Raw genomic sequence first — 26728 nt, 5'->3', positions numbered from 1 at the left:
ACACTCACATATATATATATATATATATATATATATATATATATATATATATATATATATATATATATATATATATATATATATATATATATATATATATATATATTGAACCTATCAGTTGTTATCCAAAGCCTATATATTGCAGATTGTGTAGTGGGATTGTAATATTATATGTATGGGTGAGTAGGCAGGGAAGTTAAAGTGAGGTGGGGGGGATACAGACCCCCCCTATTAATAACACAATTGTATCTTTACAATACGATGCCTATCGGAAACTGCGGGTGTTGTGTGTTTGTGTGTGTGCGTGAGAACAAGTGCGACTTGTGGTAATTTTGGGGGGAATTTTGACTCATGTTGCACCTTGGGCGTCAAATTCTGTTCAAAACTCATAAAGATCGATTTTTCAAACTTGAATAGACTTTGGACAAACTGTGCTGTAGATTTTTTTTTTAAGTCGTTTTTGTAAATATTTCATTTTTTTACAAAAGTCTAAGATTACCCCCCCCCCAACCCCAACCCCAATAACCCCTAATCACAATAGTAATGTTTGGTGATTTATGGACTCAAACACTGAGTTTCTCCAATGAACTTCCACGTTCTCATAAATGTCGTTTTTCCCTCCAGGCTTTCAAGACAACTGTTCACCACCAACTTTGATCATCCCCATCGAAAACCATGATCTTTTCTACCCCCGTTAACCATCCTCAAGCCCTGCCTCCTTCCACCTTTCCAGTCTTTCTTTCCTGAGAGTTTACTTGTGTGTCGAACTTGTCCACACCTTGTCCTCTCCTCATCCTCATTCTTCCCACATCCCTCATCTTCGAAGTCTCTTTCTCTCTTTGTTTGTTGGTGTTTCGCCCTCTCCTTCTGCTGTTCCTTTTGTCCGTTGCGTCCTGATTCTTTTCTCCGGTCTCGCTCCTCCACGAGCCTCGACTTTGTATTAAAAAAATAACTAAACTATAACAAGAATTTTGTGAAAATTAACAGTTTTTCTTCTTATGCCAGGTGTTCTGGAAATTGGCCATCAGGTGATCGCTAAATCCTGAGCCTTACGTACAAATGGCACCAATGATTGATAACAACTCGACAAATTAGTTTTTGATTAAATTTTTCATCATAAGTGATATCTCAGAACAATTTGATGGAACGGTCGCCCCTATTTTATTTTAACACCTTGATGTTCGACCACTGGTCTCTCTCGAAGGTGTGCTTTTTGAGAAACTCAGAAAGTGTTTTGAGAAAGAATATTTGTGGGTTCTGGGAAATGGGGGCTGTAATGGGATTAATGAAGAGTCAAAAGAAAGGGAAGGGAAGTGAAAAGTGAAAGTACACAAAAGAAGGCGAACGATATGTAGAAATTTCACGAGTTCTCTGCGAAGCAGGTGCACCTGGAGCCCTGTTTTGAGGCCCCCCATCAGTGGTAACACGTCATCAATGTCTGCTTGCGTCAGAGCGGGCTGAAAATAGAATGTGCCGATTGGGCGAGGCCACGTTGTTCGGCTGTTCTCTTTTTTTTTCGAAGAAGATAAAGTCCTCCATACGGCATAAGCACAAAGAGGCGAGAGGACGCATGTACGTCACTCGTGGGGGGCAGCACGGCACATTGACTGGTGAACCGCCTCATGGAACCGCATTGAGGAGGGGGGAGGGGTGAGGGTGTGGGAGGTATGTGGATTCAGTTCAAGCTATTGGTCTGGAGCACGCACAGCCGTGGGATATCACTCCTGCACATTGGATCGTTTCGTCGGACTCTCGTCTACCTGTGGGACGTCGAGGTGCGCAAACGTGCTCTGGCGTTTTTGGACATGCTGGGATATTAGCAGCGGGATCTGTAAGTCATGGCTTTTTCTTGGACCTTCCTAAACCCCCAAATTTGTATTACTTGTCGAAGATGATTTTGAGCTTTCTTCCTATTTCTCTTCAGGAGACTACAAGCAGGTATGGCCCATGCAGGCTCCTTTTCACACCTTCTATCTTTTAGGTGTTGGCATCATTAATAGTCTGTGTTAGTTTCATCAGGTCATGATGACTTTAGGTCATTTTGAAAGTTTACAGTTTACAGTTTGTACTTCAAGCCCACGATCTCAAAGTTAGGTCATCGTGCACGAACGATGGTAGTTAAGGCTACAGGACCATGTTTGTTGCAAATGTTGAACAATATTTATATATTTTTTTTTAAATGTTAAATCAATGCTTCCCTTTACTACCCTTGGCCATCTTTTCAGGTTGTTCTGTTTCCTTCCCTCTTTACTCTGATCCTAGTCATTGATACCCCTGTCATATCCACCTGTTGTCCCCACTATCAGTGTGTTGCCTTCTATCCTCTGTCTCCTCACTCTTCCAAGGGCCTATACTTTGTATACAAAAAAAAAGGTGTAAGCACATGTGTCGAAGCATCACGTCCGCAATGACCTCTCGATGAGTGGCTTCATGATGACTTATTCAAGAGCTATCAAGATCCATAGGGCAAGTGGCAGGAAACTGACGAAGGGAAGCGCGTGAAGAACATTTTCTACTTTGATGTGTCGCTTAGTAACCCACGCTAACAGGAAAACCCCAATGACCACCTCGGAATTAGCGTTAAGCAAACTTTTTGTCCTTTTATGAAAGTGGGCGTTTGGGATTTTCACACAAGTGTAAATTCTTGTTTAGAATTTTTGTTTCTCAAACCAGGAGTACTGTAGGTGTTTCTCATTGTTAGCTTAAACCTACACAAAGGGGGACAACAGTCTGAGATGTACGTTGGACGGTTCCTACAAAAGAATAGGCCAGGGTTCGGGCCTCGGGAGGATGAAAACTGCCTGATCACATCGATCAACCAGGCATAAGTCGTCGAGTGGTCGCAATAGCAAGAGCTTGCAACGTTTTGATTGAAGTAAGTAATGGAAGTTATGGTCACCACTTTCCTCCTAACAGCATTGATTTATCAATAGTAATCGATTGTTTAAGAATGTGATGATTAGCTATTGTTTAACCATCCTTTTTGATGTGTTGGTTGAACCACTTGAAGGTTGATTCGAGTCTGTTTCTGCTCATCATAAAGTTGGAGGAGTAAATGTACGGAGGAAAAGAACGATCAAAGTAGAGTGCATTTAATTTTCATTCACATGGAGGATGTTTGTTGGTTTATATCTTGATTGGAGGTTCACACCACACAGTGTGGACAAACTCTGCCGTGACCAGCTAGTATGGCACCGGGGAGTTACGAGATGGAGCAAGCCTTGGAAGAGCTCACTCGCTGGAGGTTGCAGATTGAGGACGACATGCAGAGGCTCCAGCAGAGTCATGAGCTTGTGGCGATTCAATATCAAGAACGTTTCTCCATACAGGGTGAGGACGTCGTAGTTTGTCAATTTTGCTGGGATTGTCTGTAACTACTTGATCTCACCTTCACTCTTTCATCCCTCTTTTTTTTTTTCCTGCCTTTGAAACAAACTCCCGCACTCTCTTCAATCCCACTCTTCCCTCCAGGTCTTCAAAACAGCCGTTCACCACCATCTTGTCTTCCCACATCCAAAACCACGATCTTTCCTACCCCCATTAATCCACCCAAAACCCACCTCCTTCAAATTCCCTGCTTTCTTTCCTGAAAATTCCCTGTCATGTTAGGACCTGAAAGTCCCTATGGTGTCCATCTTGTTTTCTATGTGTACCCTCTCCCATCCCTCTCCCTTCCACAGATGTCCGAATGTCTCTGGTCCCCACTGTTTTGTCCTTCCCTCTCCCACCCTTCTTGTTTCCTGCCCCCCACCCTTGTTGTGCGTTCTGTGTGTTAGCTCTCATATGAGCCTCGACAATGTGTACAAAACAAAAAAGATCTGCTACTTTTTTGTTTCTTCTTGCTGTTAGATTTGATGGTTGTCATGGAGACATGATTTAATTGGCTTCATCCTTTATGGGGTTCTCCATTTTCATTTTTTTTTAATCTTACACAGCCCAGCTCAGCCAGTTGGGACAGCTCGGACCGACAGAGGTTGCGCGGCTGCAACAGAGACTTGCAGACATTGAAGCTTCTCTGCTTCACGGACTTCCTTCTTTACTGCAACTTCGCATGGTCAGTTCATGATAATTAGAGGGAAGAGTTTCAACAGGGCATTAGCATAGACTACCAGCCAGGGTTAAACATGAGGTATATAATAGTAATAGTAGTAAATATTGATATGCAATTATATCACAAAGTTAATGTCATGTACAGATGATCTTTGGGGTGATGGGATCTTCAAGCAGGCGGTGCTTGAGAAGCTCCAGGTGACGTGCCAGCTAACTCGCCGTACCCTCAATTCTCTGCTGGATGACGAGTTGGCATCATGGCAGCGGAGGCAGCAGTTGGCTGGGAATGGTGGACCACATGAGGGCAGCCTGGACATGCTGCAGACCTGGTGAGATTTTAATTACTTATTACCTTGTACTTCAAACCCAGCCATCACCCTTTCCAGCTAAAAAGAGACTTTGGGGTATCCTTTCTGGACTATACACTCTTCACAATGACATGGTGGTTATTTCAGCATTTTGATACTGTTATGGAATGAATACTTTTAAAATATGGTGACTTGGAGAGGGAGATTGAAATGAAGATTCCCTGCTGTGTCAGTGGTGGAACAGAGAGAGGTAGGAAATACACCCTGAACTACCTCTTCTGTGCTCTTTTGGTGGCAGGTTTTCTAGCCTGGCAGACATATTGGTGCAGTTCGGGCAACAGGCCAGGCGGCTCGAGATCTTTGAACAGCAGATGCCTGGAGGTGTTCCCTGCCAAGAGGGTGTCCGAGGCTTGATTGCTGTACTTCGAGAACTTCTCAACACACTCCTATCCAGGTCCCATGAGACGCACACATACACGGTTGGAATACAGTATCAGTCGTACCAGTGTGGGGTCGTGTGTCGATTGCCAATAGACCGTGAGAGAGACCAAAACCTTTAAATGCATTTGCAACAGAGCAACCGATGACGTTTTCGGGCAAAGAATGCTTGAGCTTCCTTGAAGAAAGGCAGTGTATGCAGATTTCATGTTGAACAGTTTTACGGAAGATGTTTCATCAATGACTCTCTCGGTGACACTTCTTCCCTTTGCCTCTGGGAATGCAATCATCACGGACCACATGTCCAAACCAGCAGAAAAAAAGATAAAGGGAATTGTTTCGCGAGGCCTACAAGTCGTTAATAGAGACAGACTGGAGTAATGGTCTCATAAATGTCCCAAAGGATTTACCAATGGAGTGAGAGTGAGGCAGAAAGATGGAATATCACATTCTTGGGCATATCACGAAAACGAAGATGTGATATTGTTTCTCAGTTTAATTTTTCGCCTTGTTGAGAACTTATTTTATCTTCTTTTCGTGATTTGTTTTCAACTTTCTTTCTTATTCATTTTTTTATTCTTTTGTGTCAGCTTAGTGATGTTTCATTTATTCGTTTATTCGCCTACGTCATGTTTGCTTTCTTGTTTTAATACTGTTTTTGTTACAACATGAAATTAGCACAAAGCTTTGCAGAAATGTTACTTATTATAAACAATCACTATAATCAGCATCCATAAATCATTTTATTTTTTAGGGTTTTTAATATTTTTTTGAAATGGAATATCTCCTAACATGAAAGGAGATATTCACAAACAAAACAGAACCATTGATATCTCAAATCTGTAGTGATGCTTGAGTCCTGTGCCTCACAGATCATTGGTGATTGAGAAGCAACCACCACAAGTGCTGAAAACTCAAACACGCTTTTACACCTGCCTTCGTCTCCTCCTGGGGAACCAGTTGGGGACCACCCTGGCTCAGCCACAAGTACGGGCATCGATCATCAGCGAGTGGCAAGCGCGTGCTCTTCTCAATGGGCAGCTCGGCCCCAAGTAAGACATGGATGGAGGGAGGGAGGGAAATGGAGGGAGGAGGGAGAAGGAGGGAGGGAAAGTGAGTGGGACATGAAGGGAGGTAGATGTGTGTGAGAGAGAGAGAGAGAGAGAGAGAGAGAGAGAGAGAGAGAGAGAGAGAGAGAGAAGAGAGAGAGAGAGAGAGAGAGATAGAGAGAGAGAGAGAGAGAGAGAGAGAGAGAGAGAGAGAGAGAGAGAGAGAGAGAGAGAGAGAGAGAGAGAGAGAGAGAGAGAGAGAGAGAGAGAGAGAGAGAGAGAGAGAGAGAGAGAGAGAGAGAGAGAGAGAGAGAGAGAGAGAGAGAGAGAGAGAGAGAGATTTGGGGGGGGGGGGGGGTTTAGGTGGATAAATGGGGAAAGAGATAAAGGAGATAAAGGGATAAAAAGAGACCCCACCCAAAATATAACAACCTCTATCGGGAAGTGTTCAACCTGGCATTTTAAAACTTGAGTTTTTGACATACACTCTGCCTTCGTCACATCACGTGTCAGAAATACATCACAGAAAGACCAAAATGTTTAAAATGCAAGGCTTTTTGTGAGGTCTATGTGCTTTTTTAATACTCTACATTGCATGAGTATAAATTATTGATATTTAGACCCCAACATGTCTTCAGTGATGTCAAGTTCAATGACCAACCATTGGAAAGAAATTTAGGAGGAAGAAATCCTCGACTGAACCGACCTCTATAATCCGAATTGATAGATCTTTCGAGAGTTTGAGCAGACCTTGGATTACCCACGACATTAACCCAAAAGGCAGAGCAAACAAGCCCTCATTTTAAACATGAGCTTTCATCATGTATTTCTACTTTAAAATTTCCACTTGCCTCCAGATTACCATTTAAACGACTTCATTTAAACACCACCAAGGAGCAAAGTGAGGAAGGATGTCTCCAATCATGGTCATGTGGGATTACAATCACTTGAATTAATGAATGACCAATTTGAAGTTGCTGTTTTGTTGTTTTTGCCTCTTCAGTACTTCAAAAATATCACACTGTGTGTATATATATATATATATATATATATATATATATATATATATATATATATATATATATATATATATATATATATATATATATATATATATATATATATATATATATATATATACGCATAGACAAGAACACAAAGGATTCCAGTAGGAAACAAAAGATGAATATTTGGTTACAGTTCTGTTTTGCATTACTAAATGACGAGTTCCTTTATCCCACCACTGTAAACACCTTCGTTTTACCTTTGTAATTACAATAACTCTATATGAAAATGGTTCAAGGTTCACATTGACTTTTTATTCAACAACTAAAAAAAATAAAAGAGCGATTGATGAAACTTCACCGATTTCTCCAGATAATCTGTGCGACCCATAAACACTTGTTCCATCGATGTGGTGGTGCCTTGATGCCATCTGCACACAAACCAGTTCATAGGGAACTAGCTCATAGGGTAGAGCCAGTACACCATTGAGGAACCTGCTCATTGGAAACCAGCTCATAAGGTGGAGCAAGAGCTCTATTGAGGAACCAGCTCATAGGGTAGAGCAGGTACTCCATTGAGAAACCAGCTCATGGGGAACCAGCTCGTAGGGTTGAGCTAGTACTCTATTGAGAAACCAGCTTGTAGGATAGAGCCAGTACTCTATTGATACACCGGTTCATCGGGGATACTGAGTACTCTGTTAATGAGTGATGCACAAAGGCCTTATATGCTGTGAGAGTATCAGATTTACCAAGGAAGGACATCCACTTCTTATGAAATTTCACATTTCATCATCTAGTGATTGTCCTGTAATTCTTTGTTCTTGAGTGACGGCAGTTGGTTTAATGTGGGAATGATCATGGTCACTCACCAATACATGACCATCTTTGAACACCTGGCACCGTTTAAACATAAATATATGTAAAGGACCTCCATCACCAAATAGTCCAGGCAGTGTCCCATCAATTTAAACTTTTTGATTGTCTCCTTCACAAGGAGCATAATAATCGATGCACATCAGTTTAACAGAACAAGTGACTCTATTGACTGCCATCTTGGTTTTACCCATAAAGCTTTGACCACCAATGATGTCACTTGCTGTATATCCTGCTCAAGTTCAACAATATAATTGCAATATTGTAAATGTTCCACAATAAAAATTTCACCTGAACCTTGAACTGCCCTCATAGTATTCTCTAAAATCCCACTTGCTTGAGATTGAGGATAACATGGATACAATGTGGACTGAGCATGCTGTGTGCGATCACACTGTATTTCCAGTGAGAGCATCGGAGAGATCGCGAACAGCTGTGCCTCGATGGAACGTCAACAGACAAACAATGTGTTGTTGACCAACTTTAAAAACATGGTGTGTATATGGAGAACATGATATGCCTCAGTTTGAGAGTTGGATCCAAAGGTGTAATATTCACACATTAAGCCAAATCCCCCAAAATAAGGATTGTAATCTTATTTTGATATGAGCTTAAGGATTATTGAGAATATTACATTTAATTGGTAAAATTGCATGTACAAATCCCTCCACAGTTGTTGGAGTGATTACTTACACATTCTGGAAGCTGTGAAGTGTTTTGATTATTGCTCCATTGTTAAACCATTGTTCATGCATTGCTACTTTATTGTTATTCCATTGATGATGTTATCTCTCTGCACTCCATTGTTACTCCATTGTTGCCTCATTATTGCTCCATTATTTGCTCAATTGCTTTCTCCATTGCTTTCTCCATTGTTTTCTCCATTGCTTTCTCCATTGTTTGCTCCATTGTTTGCTCCATTGTTGCTCAATTATTTGCTCTCTTGTTTGCCCCATTGTTTGCTATATTGTTTGTTCCATTGTTACTCCATTGTAACTCCATTTTAACTATATTGTTACTCCGTTGTTATTTCATTGTTGCTACATTGTTGTTCCATTGTTGTTCCATTGGTGTTCGATTGTTGCTCCATTTTAACTATATTGTTACTCCATTGTTTCTGCATTGTTTCTGCATTGTTTCGCCATTGTTTCTCCATTGTTATTCCATTGTTGCTCCATTGTTGCTCCATTTTAACTATATTATTACTCCATTGTTACTGTATTGTTTCTCCATTGTTTCTCCATTGTTTCTCCATTGTTACTCCATTGTTACTCCATTGTTACTCCATTGTTACTCTATTGTTACTCCATTGTTACTCCATTGTTACTCCATTGTTGCTCCATTGTTACTCCATTTCAACTATATTGTTACTCCATTGCTACTGTATTGTTTCTCCATTGTTATTCCAGTGTTGCTCCATTGTTGCTCCATTTTAACTATATTGTTACTCCATTGTTACTCTATTGTTTCTCCATTGTTGCTCCATTGTTGCTCCATTTTTACTCTCTTGGAACTATATTATTACTCCATTGTTATTGCATTATTACTCCATTGTTACTCCATTGTTACTCTGTTGTTACTCCAATGTAATTACATTATAACCCATTGTTACTCCATTGTTGTTCCATTTTAACTATATTGTTCCTCCATTGTTACTGTATTTTTTCTCCATTGTTTGCTCTATTGTTTGTCCCATTGTTGCTCCATTGTTTGCCACATTGTTTGCTATATTGTTCGCTCCATTGTTACGCCATTGTTACTATATTGTTACTCCATTGTTACTCCATTTTAATGACATTGTTACTCCGTTGTTGTTCCATTGTTGCTCCATTTTAATTATATTGTTACTCCATTTTAACTATATAGTGGGGCAACTTAGCATAACAATTGTGCATTTTGTGAGGAAGGCACCAAATTAGGCACACTAGTCGCCTATCATATTATGAACAGATTTGGATATTGGCCATCTCTAAATTTTTGATGGCAGTGGAAAATGGCTGCCACAGCAATCAGCGGCTGAATTTGAGATGGCCCAATATCCAAATCTGTTCATAACATGATTGGCTACTAGTGTGCCAAATTGGGTGCTTTCCTCACAAAATGCACAATTGTTATGCTATATTTCGCTAAGTTGCCCCATGAATATTGTTACTCCACTTTACCTATATTGTTACTCCATTGTTACTGTATTGTTTCTCTATTGCTGCTCCACTGTTGCTCCATGGTTGCTCCATTGTTGCTCCATTGTTGCTCCATTGTTGCTCCATTGTTGCTCCATTGTTGCTCCATTGTTACTCCATTTTCACTTTATTCTTACTCCATTGTTACTGCATTGTTATTCCATTGTTACTCCATTGTTACTCCAATGTAATTATATTATAACTCCATTGTAACTTCATTGTAACGACATTGTTACTCCATTATTACTCTCTTGCAACTCAAATGTAATGATATTTTAACTCCATTGTTACTCCATTGTTACTGCATTGCTACTGCACTACTACTCCATTGTATCTATGATGAATAAGCACATCTCCCAAAGAAGTTTACATCTACAGTATAGTACCACATTCCTGCCATCACTTGGAACATGTGAATGAACCATAATATTTGGTAGAAAAGTTGCGTCATCTTTCCAACCACAATCTTCTAATCCTTCTCTGTGCTTGATGAAAATGAGCATAGGAAATGTTTTCTCCTCGTTCTTCACAAGTTTCTCTTTTACCTACTGGTACGTGGTACACTGCACTGCAGTCGCTGCGCAAGATACGCCGCTCAGACCGGCGTGGCGTAGAGTCGGTAACGGAGGAGAAATTTGCTCTGCTCTTCCAGACGCAGCTCAACCTGGAGGGTGAAGCACCAATTTCCGTGCGGGTGAGACACAGGGTTTTCAAGTGTAATCTATATCATGCAAGCACTACTTGTACTAATATAATGTGGTCCAAAAAGGGCCAAAGTTGCTGTTGTTGTTCAGTAGTACTCGCATTTGCACCTTTTATAAGATTTGTCTCAAATATGGTAAGACAAATGATAATTTCAACGCTTTTCACATCAGCAAACTCGTTTTTTCTCTGTATAATGGCAAAATCCCACAAGTGGGAGATTACTTAACCACAGAGAAACCAAAAACCCCTAAATATTTATATAAAACATACCTGGCAATCTCTGTATGCGTATTTGAAACATACCCAGTAATCTTTCTCTTTTTATTTGAAACATATCCGCTAATCTCTCTTTTCTTATTTGAAACATAGTGGGTAATCTTTCTATTCCCATCGTAAACATAATGTGTTGTTTTTAATTTCTGAAAGAGACCCCAAGATCGTTTTTCATTGAATAATGTTACAGAAAATCCAACACTTTGCTTGTGCACCAGAAGGACGCTCATTTCTACTTTGAACACGGTGGTGTTAAAATTGGGTAAAGGAAAGTGGTTAATGTATGGTATACCCCGCGCCATGCTTGGAATCAAATGTGGTTTCTCATGGAGTCGTTACAATGAAAAGTTTCTCTGCTGTCGGTGGAGAGGCAGTCTTATCACGCATCCCACACCACATCCAGGGCACCTTCCTGAAACCACAAAACACTTTAGCTTACCTGTGTTTCAATTGAATCAAGCATTGTATCTGATTCAAACGGTGCTATTACATGCCATCGGTGTTTTGTTGATAACATATTTGTTTCTTCATAAATCACACTTTGCTTTTTGCTTCCTGAGAAGTCGAGCGAACCCACGTTGAACCCCAGAGATTAAGTTTATTTTGACTGCTTTAACTGATTATAAGAGCCTGGTATTGCTTAGCAGTTAAGATGGCTGGCTTGGGATCTTAAGGTCCTGAGTTTGAGTCCCTGTTTTCGTTGAATTAACACCAGGTGGGGCTGACTCAGCCTGTCATCTTTCTGAGGTTAGTGAAATGAGTACCAGCTTACTGGGGGCAATAACCATTTGGGGGTAATCTGTGTCGGAGTGGCGATCCGTCCAGAACTGTACTCCTTGCAAATGAAACAGCCTCAGCAGCCCTATATGCCTTTATGGCACTAAAGGAATGGTATTATTATTATTAAGTAATTATAAAGCTAGAAATCCCAGTAAACTATTACTTTACCCTCAAGCATTAGCCAAGAGCATTTCTTGCAAAAGTATATTTTAAAAATACTCCAGTATTTTGGAGAAACTTTAATATTCAAGGCCAGGATGATCAGGTGTTAGAGCTCCAATGCATGAAAACGATGATAAAAGGTTCAATTATGGCTCAAGCTTGGGATATGTGTTTAACTCCCTCAAGACTTTAAACGTTATTGTTGTACAGCTAATTGTAATCATGAGTGAAAGAGTTATCACCGGTGTTCAACATCATGGCGGGTATATAAAGACCTGAAGGGCCAAATGACCTCCTCCTGTGTTTGAAGTTCCTTGTAAATCATAAAATAGTTATTCTTTGTTAATGAACAATGTTCATGCATCAATCTTCCAGTACATTATCTCCATTAATTACTCGACCCCACCCCAACCCGCCACCTCCCCCACTCGCATCCCCTCTCCATATGTAAAATGATTCCCCTCCCAAACTAAATAAATAATTTTTAAAATCCCAATGCCTCAGAATCTCTAACGGGAAATGTGAAATGAGCCTCGGGGAATTTTGGCTTCAGGTGTAAGTTTTTATTGTGTAAATCATGAAAAAATACCATGAGGAGAGATCATGGTTGTGTGGTCAACCAGAGGTTGTCAACTTCACGAGAGGACGGCGCCTGATTAAATCCATGAATGGCCAGCACAGTCAAGGCTGGAAATTACTTGCTGCAGCCTTTTGAACCAGGAAACACTTGTGGAGTAAAGTTCTTCTTTTTCCCGTTCATTCCAAAAGGTCACTTTGGTGACATTTACCTCCAACAACATGAGATTGCCGCCAAATTGTGGCCTATCCCCAGTCAAACTTACATTTAAAAAAAAAAAAAAAGCTTATATATTATAAATATTGTAGAAGAGACCAACTTCCTGGGTTATGAATGTGTTCATCTTCTCAGGCCCTTTCCCTACCGGTCGTGGTGACGGTGCATGGCAGTCAGGAGAACAACGCCACGGCTACCATCCTTTGGGACAACGCTTTCGCGGAGCCAGTAAGATGCTTCCATTACCTTCACCTTGTGCTTTGCGCATCTTTTCTCTTTCGCTCAAGATATACGCGTGAGCCGTTCCAGTGTCACCAAACATGGGGCTGAGCAGTGCAGTTCTTCCACGGCTTGTCCTCTAACGAACGGGTGTTTGTGCGCAGGGCAGGCTACCCTTCCAGGTACCTGAGAAAGTGGCCTGGTGGGAGCTGGCTTCCGTTCTCAGCACCAAGTTTCAGGCTGAGATACAAAGCTTGGTGGGATTGTCTGAAAGCAGTCTGGCCTACCTCGCACGTAAGGCTTTCAGCCATGTGCGACCGCCAACCTCCGGGGACTACAACAACAGCAGCATATCTTGGGCGCAATTCAACCGGGTATGTAATTTCCTTATGATGTCACAAAAGATCATCCAACATGGCCACTCTGATTGAGTGCTGCAATTGTATCTATGTTTTGTACCTTTAAACCTGGCCCTTTATGTGAAGAAATACCTGTATGTGGCATCATATACCTGTAGCGATACCTTGAGATGTAACACGAGTAGCAATTTGGTAACAACTGACGTCAAATTATTAATTTTTTTTATTTTATTTGAGGAGTGAAAGGAGATTGAATGATGGCGGTTAATAAAGTAATCATGCAACACGTCCGAGCAATCATTGGGTTGTGCTTGCATGAGGTCTTTTACCCTAAGGCACAGAACCATCCCAAAAATGCGTCTGTCTTCCACCCTGGATTCAGGAAAACCTGCCTGGTCGAAACTTCACTTTCTGGCAGTGGTTTGATGGAGTCATTGAGCTCACGAAAAAGCATTTGAAGGTTCATTGGAATGATGGGTAAGTTGTATTGTCACGACATCCTCTTTGCTCAGTATCTTTCTCCTGAAGTGGGGGTTTTACGCTTCTGTGGATGTGGTTTGTTGTTTTTTTGGTGAAAATGAAACCTCATGCAGGAATGAAGTTCCCCAACGAGCTTTTCTTCTGCAGAATATAAGACTAATGGATGAGCTGTCCACATATTACATTTAGGGAAAGGGCCAGCAGGATAGCATAGACTCAAAGGTGTACACACTTGCTTTTGAGCTGTTAAGCCTGGGTTCGAATCCTGACCCAGTTATAAACTGATAAACTGTGATCCTGGTGTTTCAGATACAGGGTGAGGCATCAACGTGTGTGACGTACATTGGATGGGCATGAAGCCGGAGGACCGGTCTGTCAGCAGCGGCCATTGATAGAGGTTAAAAATCCCACAGTGTCTCTCACGGAAAGTAGACGAGTCATCGCAGGCACCTTGAACAAATTAATAATTCCTGTCTGGACCGGAGATAGCATGTGGTCTGGTCTTCTTGGAAGTTACTTGGCTCGAGGTTACACCGCTCGCTATCACAGAGTGCGGTTGTCGTCTGGGCAGCAGCTTATGCTCTCCAAACATTCACATTTCCAGGTTGCTTGCATGACACGCGTGTACGGTCATCTTTGGCTATGAAGGGCAACCACGATGATGACATGTAGGAAAAGAAGTGGATGATGACAAATCAACATTGAGTATGGGATTTGAACCTGGCATCCGAGCATCACGAAACATGCGCTCAGAAGGGAGAACCAAAAAGACCGATCCAAAGCTTTTTGCAGCAAAGGAAGCAGACGAGAAGGAATTTCAGCAGATCAAATTGTAATGATGATATGTATCTTCTTTTCCTGCAAATGACCGAGCATGATCCATGTAAAGAGTTGTCTGGGATTGTTTGGAAGGCATTTTGCTATGATGAGCTCGAGCAGTGCGACAAACGTGGAAAGCATGGCGATGACAGTCAGCTATGGGAAGCCTTTGCAAGTCGAAACCTCCGTTTCCACCACGCCGTTCATCACTTTCAAATCAAGCCAGCGTCGACAGCTTCAGTGGGGCCTTTTAAGAAATGATCCCTTATCTTGTATGGAATATACTTCCTGCTTCCACCATCCTGCCCTGGGTCATTGTGTCATAGATATCGAATCTATGGTGTAAAAAACAAAAAAAAGGCCTTATATGAATCCCCATGACTCATGTATCATGCTATTATTATGTTAAATTATTCCTGTTAACAATCCATGTGTCTTTCTCTGGAACTCACCACATGTTGTGCTGTACTTAATCTTTTTTTGCTGCAGTGGTAGCTTTAGTTTTTGTTTCAAATTAGTTTTTATTTTATTTCAAAACGAGAATGGGTACCCGGCGTTGCCCGGTGCTGCCCCCTGGCACTCACTGATGAACCTCTGAAAGTGTGACGGAGATCCGCTTGGCCATCGCTGAGAAAAATAGTGACGGACAGACAGATAAACGGACAGACAAACCGTTTTCCGTCATCATTTGGAAATAGAAAGAATATGGAACTACCCAGACTCTTCCTAGAGATGGTCGTCTCACCAACCTGAGCAACCGGGCAAGAAGGATCTTGGTCAGGGAGCTGACCAATAACCCAATGACCACTTTGACAGAACTACAGAGTTCCTTGGCCGAGATGGGAGAACCTGCCGGAAGGACAACAATCTCTGCGGCACTTCACAAATCGAGGCTTTATTGGAGAGTAGCCAGACGGAAGCCCCTCCTGAGAAAAAGGCAAATGACAGCACACCTGGAGTTCTAAAAAGGCAGGTGAAAGGCTTTGAGAGCATGAGGCAAAAGATTCTGTGGTTTGATGAGATGAAAATTGAACTCTTTGGCCCAAATACAAAGCGCTACGTCTGACGGAAACAGAGCACAGCTCATCACCCATCTCACACCATCCCTACCGTGAAGCAAAGTCGTGGCAACATCGTGCTATGGGGATGCTTATTCAGCTGCAGGGAAAGGGAGACTTGTCAGGATCGAGGGAACAATGAATGGAGCCAAATGCAGGCACATCCTTGAGGAGAACCTGCTTCAGAGTCCAAAAGACCTGAGACCGTGGCGAAGATTTACATCCCAACAGGACCATGATCCCAACAATCCAGCCAACGCAACACTGCAATGGGTTTGGAACAAGAACGTGAAAGCCCTCGAGTGGCCCGGCCAAAGCCCAGACTTCAATCCCAATTAGAATCTGTGGAAAGACTTGAAGATTGCTGTTCACCGACACTCCCCATCCAACTTGACAGAGCTTGAGAAAATCTGTAAGGAAGAATGGGAGAAAATCCCCAAATCCAGATGTGCAAAGCTGATACAGACATACTCAAGAAGGCTCGAAACTGTGATCACTGCTAAAGGCGCTTCTACAAAGTATTGACTCAAGAGGTTGAACACTCACTGTATGCAAATGAGGTATTATATCCGAGTATTTCATTTCCAATTAATTTGTAAAAAAATTCTCAAACCATGTTTTCATTTTGTCATTATGGGGTATTTTATGTAGGTCGGTGACAAATATTTAAATTTAATCCATTTTAAATTCAGGCTGCAACACAACAAAATGTGAAAAGGTCATGGGGTGTGAATACTTTATGAAAGCAATCATATATGTATATATATATATATATATATATATATATATATATATATATATATATATATATATAATTTTGAAGAAGAAAGGTGCTTCCAACCAAAAGTAAACTCGATCGACTCTACTTATTAGGTATTCACCGAAGGACACTGTGTCCTTCACAAAGGGCGCCGGCAACCTGGCAAAATGTCAAATTCCTGCTTTAATGTACAGGAGTCACTGCATCAGCAGTACAGCCGCTCTCTGAGCAATGATGCAACCAGCAGCCGCAGGCTACATGCGAGTTGAGCGAATGCTCTGAAGATCAGTTACATACTACAGTGGTATTCAACCTCAATACTCACGACACCTCTTACTCTTAGTGCATATTATGTAAAAAGCAAATCTCTCATCGATTTCGAAGTGGAGGGAGGGTAAGGAGGTGTGGGGGGGGGGGGAAGGGTGTACTTGGGACAGAAAGGAAATAACATTCAGAGAAAGTAGGACTAAATGTAGCTGTAGGAAATAACGGTAGTGAACTGGGGTGTGTACAAATTTGTGGTCAAAAATTCCACCATGTTTGTTGATGTAATGAATACATTATCCCCTTTTTCCAATGTATGCACAATAATACTTGTAAAAGGTTTCTCATGACTTTGGAGGATATATGATATACTGCATGGTATTACTCTTGAATTGGGAAGTGGGGTGTGGGTGTGGGGAGGGGGGGGGGTATTCAAAAAGCCAGCTCGTGATCACGAGAAAGTAATATAATGTAAAGAGCAGAGCAGACCATCGAAGATGTGATTTTACGTTTATTTGCTTGAGGTTTGGCTAAGGAAAAACGCTCCTCCATTGACCTTGCACACTGGCACACGAGGGGAAATTAGTGGTCGCATCGGGAATTCAAGCAGACACAGGTGAGACGCAGGGTCCATTGTCCTGACGAAGCTCACTGGGAAGTGGCGAAACATCACCTGGGACTGGATCTGCTCTTCCTTATTACCAAAATAAGCAGAGTGGATCTAGTTTACTTTTGGTTGGAAGCACCTTTCTTCTTCAAAATTATATATATATATATATATATATATATATATATATATATATATATATATATATATATATATATATATATATTATTGCTTTCACAAAGTATTCACACCCCTTGACGTTTTCACATTTTGTTGTGTTGCAGCCTGAATTTAAAATGGATTAAATTTAGATATTTGTCACCGACCTACATAAAATACCCCATAATGACAAAACGAAAACGTGGTTTGAGAATTTTTTTTACAAATTAATTGGAAATGAAATAGTCAGATATAATACCTCATTTGCATACAGTAACGTCCACCAACCAATGCCGGCAAAGGAGATTCCCAGTTGAAAGTCCATCCGAGGGATGGCATATACATTGATCAATCACCCCGTCTGTGAAACACCGGAATGACAGTCGATAGCTGTGTCAGGATTCAAACCCAGGCTCGACAGCTTGGAGGCGAGCATGGACACCACCTTTTGTAGGCCATCCTGCCAGCCTCATGTTCGGAGGAATGGAGTCTAATTAGTTTCACTTTATAGTGTTGTCTCAATAAAGAGCTCGTGAAATAACCAAGCTATAAGGAATATGATTTGTCCTAATATTTCCTCCACCGTACCTGCATTCCTAAAGGGCCATCTTGGGTTTCATTGGAAAAAGAGAGGCACAGGATCTGCTGCTTGGACAACCAAGCGGTTCGTTCTTGCTGCGATTCAGTGACTCGGAGATAGGCGGCCTTACCTTCGCCTGGGTCGCTGAGGTTCCCGGTAGGAATGGTGAGTGTTTGCACATTCTCAGATCCGCATGCACCCCCTGCTGGTAGTTTGGTGTCTGGAGCACATCATGTATATTTTAAAAACTGGTTGTTCAGAAAGGAACTCCTTCTGGCATGGGTTGTAATTTATTATTACAAGGTAGTGCTCAAGTTTCAAAGTGCATTGAACGACCAGTTATGGAACTACCAAATGGGGATGACCAGAAATATTCCAGAGATGATCACAACCAAGCCCAGCTGCCAAGGATATTGTTGGACCAACTGAAACCTGGGCAGTTTGCAGACTATCCAAAGTCTGGTGTGATGAGATCCAGGCATGTCGGATTTTTTTTGGCTTGCTGAATTGATTAGTGATCTTGGCCAATAAGGCAGGCTGATTGCAAAGGTGTTGACTGCCAGGCGGCGGTTGGTGGTCATTTTCCCCAACTGCGATGGTACATGAAATCACCATAATGGAGACGTGTTTTTTTTTCTAGGAGAACGTGCTGTGTGGAACGTTCAACCTTTCACATCCAAGGACCTCAACATCCTCTCTCTGCCCGACCGCCTGCGGGACTTCGAAAACCTCAAGCTGTTGTATCCGTCCCAGACGAAGGCGGAGGTTTTTGGCGCTTACTACTCTCCCCCGCGTGAGTCTACTCAGTCATACTTTGTACCGTGTGCCTCCCTGTAAAGTTTTATTCTTTTACTAATAAAAGTGAAATCAAGCTCAAATTTTTGTTTCACCTTTACCTCTTACAGCTGCAACCATCAGCAACGGCTATGTCAGGGCGATGATTCGAGCTGTGGTTACTGGGTGAGTGTCCCCATGTCACCCTTACCTGTGTCCAGGTGTTCTCTTGCTTTTTACAATCACTGTGCTGTGTTGTTGTTTTACATTGAGATTGCCCCACCCCAAAAGAAGCTGGCTTACATGAAGGAGGTTTGGGAAGGTCTTTTTTTTTTCCAAGTGGTTACAGGGTTTTGTGCGGCACTTTTGAGCCCATCCTGAGTTGCCTGGAGGACATTACGAATAAACAGTGAAGTTTGGATTGGTGTTACTTGTAGTCTTGACCATGTGGGACAGGCAGATTATCCTCTTCCTGAAGAGCATTTAAATTGGCCAGCTGGATTACAACCAACAATCTGATAGCAAAATGGTAGTTCGACTGCGACAAGTAAGGCCTCCAAAAGTTTAGAATCTGGGCTGTCATGAGTCGAATATGAACACACACACACACACACACACACACACACACACACACACACACACACACACACACACACACACACACACACACACACACACACACACACACACGTGCGCGTGACCTTGAGGATATATTTTGTTTTGTGATTTTAAGAGGTTTTTATTTATTAAACAAGTTGGCGTAACCACATGAAATGTAGAACAAAAGTCACTGCGGTCACAGCACTCAGTTATCCATGATATTGATAAGGAATCAAAGTATGCCGACGGTATGTGCTGAAGTTTATCAACAGCTCAGTTTCAACCGGGAGGGTTATCAGTCTCAGGGAGGCCACGCTCTCCACCCAAGATGCCGTGGCCAGTGCGAGACCAGATGTAAAAAAAAAAAAAAAACTCAAGGTAGTTTGGTATTGGAATAAATGGGTTCAAAAGGGCACCTACATCTAGTGTGTCAGGAGTCACAATAGAATGAGATGATAAGCATCTTTGAGGAATGGCCGATGGGGACCTTTTCACCGTTATGCAGCAACGACATCACTGGTTGGCCTCAGGGCCTCCCTTTATGGCAGTTTAGGAATACCTGCTGCAGCGATATCTATGTTGGGCAGCATTGTATCGGACCATTACCTGGTGTGATTGGATTGAGCTACCATCACGTTGCATCAAGTTCCAAGGTAGTTGTTTCACTGTCAGGAAGTTTGACTACATTATCTTCCTTTTGATTTATTTATTTTTTTCTCACCCCAATCCAGGCTCGTCAACACAGCACCACCACTGGAGCTGCCTGACCCTATCCGTCCGCAGCAATGAGTCGGCTATAAGGTATAGCTGCATCCCAGGGCTTGGAATGTTGTCCTTCTTTGGCAAGACTGGAGGAGGCTGTGATGAGGGAGGAATAACATGAAAACCCACTGGAATGTACTTTTTTAAGTACACGTGATCAATGTCAAAGGGAAGCTTTTTTGGTTTCTCAAGCACAAAAGACCAGTTCGCTTCTGTGCTCAGGACTTCGCATGTAGATGACTGTTGTGAAATGGAATATGATGTCTTCACGCGAAGGGCAGCACACAGACTGTGTGACGGGTGACACGCTTGCCTTACATCGAGCACGCACACCGTACCATCATGCTTGAACGGCTTCCTTCAATCTCCGTGGCTAGTCAACAATGTCAGTTCAAATGGAGACCACAACATGAGCAAGTTCAAATTTGTGTCCAGCCTGCAGATAATTTTAAAATGACTTTGGGAAGTTGGAAATGCTTTGCTTATTTTATGGTGGACGTGACTGTCTTTTTACGTTCAAAATGTACGGGTGTAATTTATTTGGCCTATCAATTTGGCCACGGCACAATTCATGTGAAGTGAACCCAAGAACAAGGAACAAGGAAGGAGAATAAGCTGTGCCTTTTAGGGAATGGATGGACCGGTGAAGGATCATGGTGGATCGTGGGCGAGCAGCTCCATACCCGGCGCACGTTAGACCATTTGGTAAAGGCAACAGGTGATGGAGATGGAGCTGAAGATTTCTGGTCATTGGTCACTCGACTGAATCTGAATACAAAGGGACAATGATCAAAAGACCTCATGTTGTGGAGATGCATCCAAGGCGATAGGCTATTAGAGTAAAGTTTGTGAAAGTGATTATTTTGGACATGGTGCAAGGTAAGTTGACAAATACAAGGTACGATGATAAACAGAATGTTTGCATGTCCTGATATTGTTTACTCTTGTTTGTTTGAGTTAACTATAAGCTTTGTTTTACTCGTACAAACAGACATATTGGCTCATTGTGCTTAATATGACAATAGTATTTTTTTATATAAATCCAAACTAATTTTATAATACATCATCACCTCTGCTACAAAATAGATTGTTGAGTAAATTAGTTGAATAACTACGATTTGCTATTGGTATTTAAGGTGCTTTAAACAAGCTCCTGAACCCTAAACTGAATTTGTTATGTTTGAGGCAATATCTTATATGATGTTACAAAGTTTCATTCAAAGGTGTGTGTGTGTGTTTGTGTGTGTGTGTGTGTGTGTGTGTGTGTGTGTGTGTGTGTGTGTGTGTGTGTGTGTGTGTGTGTGTGTGTGTGTGTTTTTACATTTGGTGCTTTTATAAGACATACAATGATCTGATTTTTTGGGGGGATAAAATACATCCTAATCATCTATCCATCCATCCATCGAGACCATACTCTGTTCAGAGCGTTGGTGCTGCTGAAGCAGTCTCCTTGCTTATTGGGCACAATCTTGGACGGGTCACCACTCAGACACAGGATACCAGCAAGCTGGCACTCATTTTGTCGACCTTGGAAGGATGACAGGCAGTCAACCCCACCTGGTATAAATTCAACAGACAAGTGGGATTTGAACTCAGGATCCTCAAATTCCATCAAATTCCAAGCTCACCACCCTAACCATTAAGCCAACACCAGGCATTATCCAACCAAGTTGATATTTAGATGAATTGACTATTGAAATATTTTATACGACGCAAATTGTTCCTTTATTATAACCAACTAAGGAGTGCAGACTCAGCTCAGACGTCTCACTGTATATTTAAATAGTGCTCGTCTACAACGTCACAAACTTAAAGTAAAACTACGAACTGTTACAAAGTTTATGATGTTTTCATGGTTTGATTTGTTTGGGGCTATCCAGTTATTTCATATGTGGCCTGTCAGTATAGCTCAGTAGAAGCACACTTATTCAGGAGCTCTCTTGTTCTGGTTTGATTCCTGACCCCACTTCTTTTTCTTCTTCGTGCTTATGCAGTACATGGTTGCGGATGGTATGATTTTCAGAAGGCGCAGCTGTGCCACTGATGCAATGCTCATTGTAAGTTAGAGCAGGAATTTCTAATTTGTTCAGTGTGCTGGAAATAGCTGAAATCCCCCTCCCCCTCCCCCCTCACCCCTTCATTGATATTTACACTGAATATACAGTCCCTTAAATTTTTCTTTTTCCCAACAAGGTTTGTTCCTCATACTATGTATAATTGGCTGGCAGGAAGACCTCGGGATACGCACACTTGCCTCTAAACTAGCCAGCTTGAGTTTTAATCTCGGCCCAGCTGTAAAACTGTCATCCCAGTGTTTCACAGGCAGGGTGAATCATCAGTGTGTGTGCCATACTCCTCGGATGGGCATTAAATTTGGAGTCCAATCTACCGGCTTTAGTCGGTGTACGTTCAAGCTCCCATGGTATTCTTCATGAAGAGTAGGCGAGCCATTGCCAGCACCCAGGCCAAATTCCCAATTCCTGCAATTACCAGCAGAGGGCATTGCATTAGCGACACAGCAGTGCCCTCAGCCATTGATGTTTGGCCACAGCCTTGTGCTGCATTCAATAGAAAACAAAGAAGACAGTATTTAATTGAGCGTCTCACAAGTAGAAATACTCCTTTAATGTCCTCATTCCTACCTTGTTCTGGGATTGGCCCAATGAAAGATTTTGGCCCATGTTTTTCACGAATCAGCTTGCCAGGCCTGGTGTTTGATTGAAGGTGATTTTGGCAGGAATTTGTAATTTGTTCAGCGTGCCGGCGGTAACTCGCCTACTCTTCAGGAAAGACATCGTGGGATGTTTAACATCCACCAACTAGCAAGCAGATGGGACACGTAACTTAACGTTCACCCAAGGGATGGCACACTTCATGATGCAACGGCCTGCCTGCAAAGCACCAATCAGACAGGTTATAGAGTCGGGTTCGGAGTAGAACCCAGACAAGACGGCTCACATGTAAGTGTGCTACCTCTGAATCATCCCTTGGGACCAATTGAGCTTCTTTCTCTGTCATTAATTTATTTAAAAATATATCAGATCATTTAAACTGTCCTTGCTGCAAGTTTTTGTGAATATTTAAATGAAGATTTCTACTCACGGCTTGACAAACCTGCATATTATCTGTCTGATGTCAAGGGATGAATTTTTTTTCAGATCGACGCTATTCCCTCATATTACTGATGTTCTCAGAAAAAAACATAAAAAAATCACTTAAAGTTGAAAAACTTTGTCATCACATATTTTCCACCATTTTCCAAAAACATAACCAAGCATCGCAATCGGGAAACAGAATGGGAGCTTAACTCTTGAATGGGAGCTTAACTTAAAACAGAACAGAATTGGAGTTTAACTCAAAACAGAATGGAAGCTTAACTAGCATATACAGGCTTTAATAAATTATTGGAATTCTTATTATTGTTTCGCAAACAATTCAGTTATAAACATGCTGAGTGTTCAATGTATGACATACTTGCCCGTATTTTTAATTTTTCTGAAAATTATACGTCTTTTCCTAAAAGAATCCTCATTGTTATTTTATACCACCTCTATTATTTGTTACTGTGCCTCAGTGGATAGACTGTCACGTATCAATTCGCAATTTGTTGTGACTTTTACCATTATGGAATGACTTGTCTGATTGGGTTAGCTGAGAATCCAATCAGAAACCAGCACATGTTTGTCGTTCTTGACTATCGATTAGATGTGTTTACTCTGCATGATGTGATTAATTTTTTTTTCTTGTGTGTAATGCAATGCTTTCATGCTGTACGTTTATGTTGTTGAATATTTTAATTCAATTCCCATACATTCTCAACAAAACTATCTTTGTCCAAACCCATTACATGCAACTACTGTGCCTGGAAGTCACAGAGTGAGTTATTGATGCTCTTAAATTGACAATTGAAGACTACAGGAGCATTTAGAACAGGCATGAATGTTAGCCAATGCAAGGGCTTTCATTGCATTGCTCAATATCAACTACACTTCAATTAAAAATAACTATTTGGCTGCGATAAAGTTTAAGGATTAATTCCAATTAACATCGCACCCACCTCCAAACAATAATAAAAAGACAATGCATAACTCTCTGAAAACTTTACAAACAAATGTAGACTTTCAAAAAAATTCTCAAACAAAACATGATGCCTTTAAAAACTTCTCAAATTGTCAAACATATCATCATGTTGGTAAAATACATCATTCTTTAAAAAAAACTTTTCAAACAATGCTTAAATTTTTGCAAAGTCTTCAAACAAAGCATCTATCCATCCATTGGGACTATACTCTGTACAGAGCATATCAGTACTGCCAAAGCAGTCTCCTGGTGCTAGTGGGCACAATCCTGGACAGGTCACCACTCCAACACAGGATACTCAAACATTACTTTATTCTTTCGAAAGTTTTCAAACAAAGCATCATTCTTTAAAAACTTTTCAAACATTACTTTATTCTTTACAAAATTTTCAAACAAAGCATCATTCTTTAAAAACTTTTCAAACATTACTTCATTCTTTCGAAAGTTTTCAAGCAAAGCATCATTCTTTAAAAACTTTTCAAACATTACTTTATTCTTTAGAAAGTTTTCAAAAAAAAGCATCATTCTTTAAAAACTTTTCAAACATTACTCTATTCTTTAGAAATTTTTCAAAAAAAGCATCATGCTTTAAAAACTTTACAAAAATTACTTTATTCTTTCCAAACTTTTTAAACAAAGCATGACTCTTTCAAAAACTCCTAAAACAATTTATTACTCTTTTGAAAACTTTTGAACAATGCATCACTTATTAGTGCATACAATACAGGATATTCTCAGGTATCTGTGTAATGAGAATCTTTTTTAAGTTAAATGTTTGTCGGTTCAATAATGAGACTTTTGTGTGTATTAAATGGTTCATGAAGTTAGACTATTTATGGTTTGTTAGTAAAATATCTATGCACTGCTGCAGTTACAAGCGATTAGGGATAATGCATTTAAAAATAATTAGGATTATGATGAAACTTTTTGAATGTTTTGTGACATCTCGATGATCTTTTGGTCTCTAAATGATAAATGATTGTGTGAATGGAAACAGAGAATGAGGCATGAGAGCACTTCAGCAGGTATGTTCACATGAAGACTCCCTCTTAATGCTTCATGCATTGTTTAGAGAAGCTTGTAGTCACAATATCTGGGTTATGACATAAGCATTTGCTCTGTAGTACATTCTATAAAGCTCTCGAGCAGACTGAGGTCACTTTTCACACCACTCATCACAGAACTGTTACTGAACATTTAATCACAAGAAATGTGCAACTGGGTCCACGATATCTTCCAACAATCGATTTCTGATTGTGTCATTTGCTCATGAGTTTACTGTGCCGCATATGTTGAGACAATGAATGTATTTAAAAATATTTACAATGGGTCAATGACTATTGTGAAGCATAATTATGAAATGCTTGTCTTTTTTGCATCATTATGTTTATTACAAGTTTGGAATAAAACTAATTGACTTGTTTTGTTTGTGTGTTGGCTGTGGTTCTGATCACGTGTCACAAAGATTTTTGCCAATCACGATGGAGCTTTCATGTTGCTGATCATAGAAGAGTTTGTACCTTCAACACATCCCAGCTATTATCACTCACACTCGGTCAGTGCACATTATTACAATCATGTTGAGTGCCCATGGTGCTGAGAAGGTAAAGTGAGGATATGGTTTGAATCCCATATAATTAATGAGCTCATTGTCCAAATCCACTTCAATATCTGCTCTTGGCCTCATATGGCTGAGATATTGCCCAGACAAACAAACAAAGAATCAAACATGAAAACAAAAAAATAATAAGAAGACGTCGTCCAGAGCACGACACTTGCAAAATCCATTAAACAAATTTGGCCTCAAAAATAATTAGTGGTTGAATTCAATGGCCCAATATGCAAATCCTCTTCAAATTTCAAGTGAATCGAATGAAAATTGAGGATTTCAGAAATACCACCTCAGTTGTTGACATTTGGCCTATGTTGACCTTTTGGTAGATGTTGACCTCAAAAATAATTGGCTTCTTCCTTATGACAAACTTTACCACGTGGTGAAGTTTTGTGAAGATCGGTTTAAAATTGTGACCTGTAGGTGACAGACAGACAGACAGACAGACAGAATAACAAAATCGACCAAAATACTTGAAAAATCTTCGATTTTGCAAGTAACAAACAAACGGAGTAAAAACTGAGTACTCCCGTCGGCGCCCGGCGATGATGTCTGCATCACCTGTATATGGAATTGGGAAGGAGCGGTGTACAATTACTGGCTTCTGTAGTTTGATCTGATGGAGGTGGGTTGAGCATTTTCTCTATCTCACGAGTCAAGGTGAAGTCGTTATTCATTGGAGGAAATTAATACTCCACATTCCCAGTTTGGCTGATGCAGTGAAAACGAGTTTGATTTTGCTTTTGCAAAATATCAGAGAAGCTGAAACATGGGAGATGATCATTAAAATGCAGGTGTGTTAAGTGTGGAAAAGCTGGAAAAGAAGATGAAAGACAAAGAAAAAGTCCCAAACTTTTGGATTCGTCTATGTCACGCGTGGAGGAGGTGATAAGGAGACTTTGATTTGAAGATTTTCAGATGACGGAGCTATCTATTTATTACATATCCCCAAGCACATATACAATGAGTGAAAAGAC

General features: G+C 40.9%; 1 protein-coding gene across 3 annotated transcripts; it reads left to right on the top strand.

The window, feature by feature from the left end:
* Positions 1-100: 100 nt before the first annotated feature.
* LOC147027357 (signal transducer and activator of transcription 5B-like) lies at positions 101-25563 on the top strand. 3 transcript variants are annotated; one of them, XM_085876700.1, is made up of 15 exons: positions 101-2875; positions 3159-3330; positions 3936-4054; positions 4225-4379; positions 4657-4812; positions 5669-5848; positions 8132-8219; positions 10480-10599; positions 12754-12846; positions 13002-13211; positions 13579-13673; positions 17946-18088; positions 18564-18716; positions 18829-18883; positions 20029-25563. In XM_085876700.1, the coding sequence occupies exons 2-15, from the start codon at positions 3189-3191 to the stop codon at positions 20084-20086; spliced, it is 1767 nt and encodes a 588-aa protein (XP_085732826.1). In that variant the 5' UTR covers positions 101-2875; positions 3159-3188; the 3' UTR covers positions 20087-25563. The 3 variants fall into 3 exon arrangements, with proteins under 3 accessions (XP_085732826.1, XP_085732827.1, XP_085732828.1); XM_085876701.1 differs by having other exon boundaries at positions 102-1831; XM_085876702.1 differs by having other exon boundaries at positions 102-3330; positions 4228-4379.
* The last annotated feature ends 1165 nt before the right edge of the window (positions 25564-26728 follow it).

The sequence above is a fragment of the Eptatretus burgeri genome, chromosome 4 (genome assembly GCF_056783735.1).
Source record: "Eptatretus burgeri isolate ZD-2024b chromosome 4, Ebu_testis_v1, whole genome shotgun sequence".
NCBI classification, from domain to species: domain Eukaryota; kingdom Metazoa; phylum Chordata; class Myxini; order Myxiniformes; family Myxinidae; genus Eptatretus; species Eptatretus burgeri.
The sequence above is the reverse complement of the archived record's forward strand: the minus strand, read 5'-3'. Positions and strand labels throughout refer to the sequence as shown.

Coding starts and splice junctions, on each gene's coding strand:
- LOC147027357 (XM_085876700.1), top strand. CDS start 3,189: ATGGCACCGGGGAGTTACGAGATGGAGCAAGCCTTGGAAGAGCTCACT. Junction 13,674..17,945: donor AAGGTTCATTGGAATGATGG/GTAAGTTGTATT, acceptor GCATTCCTAAAG/GGCCATCTTGGGTTTCATTG. Junction 18,089..18,563: donor TGAGGTTCCCGGTAGGAATG/GTGAGTGTTTGC, acceptor TTTTTTTTCTAG/GAGAACGTGCTGTGTGGAAC.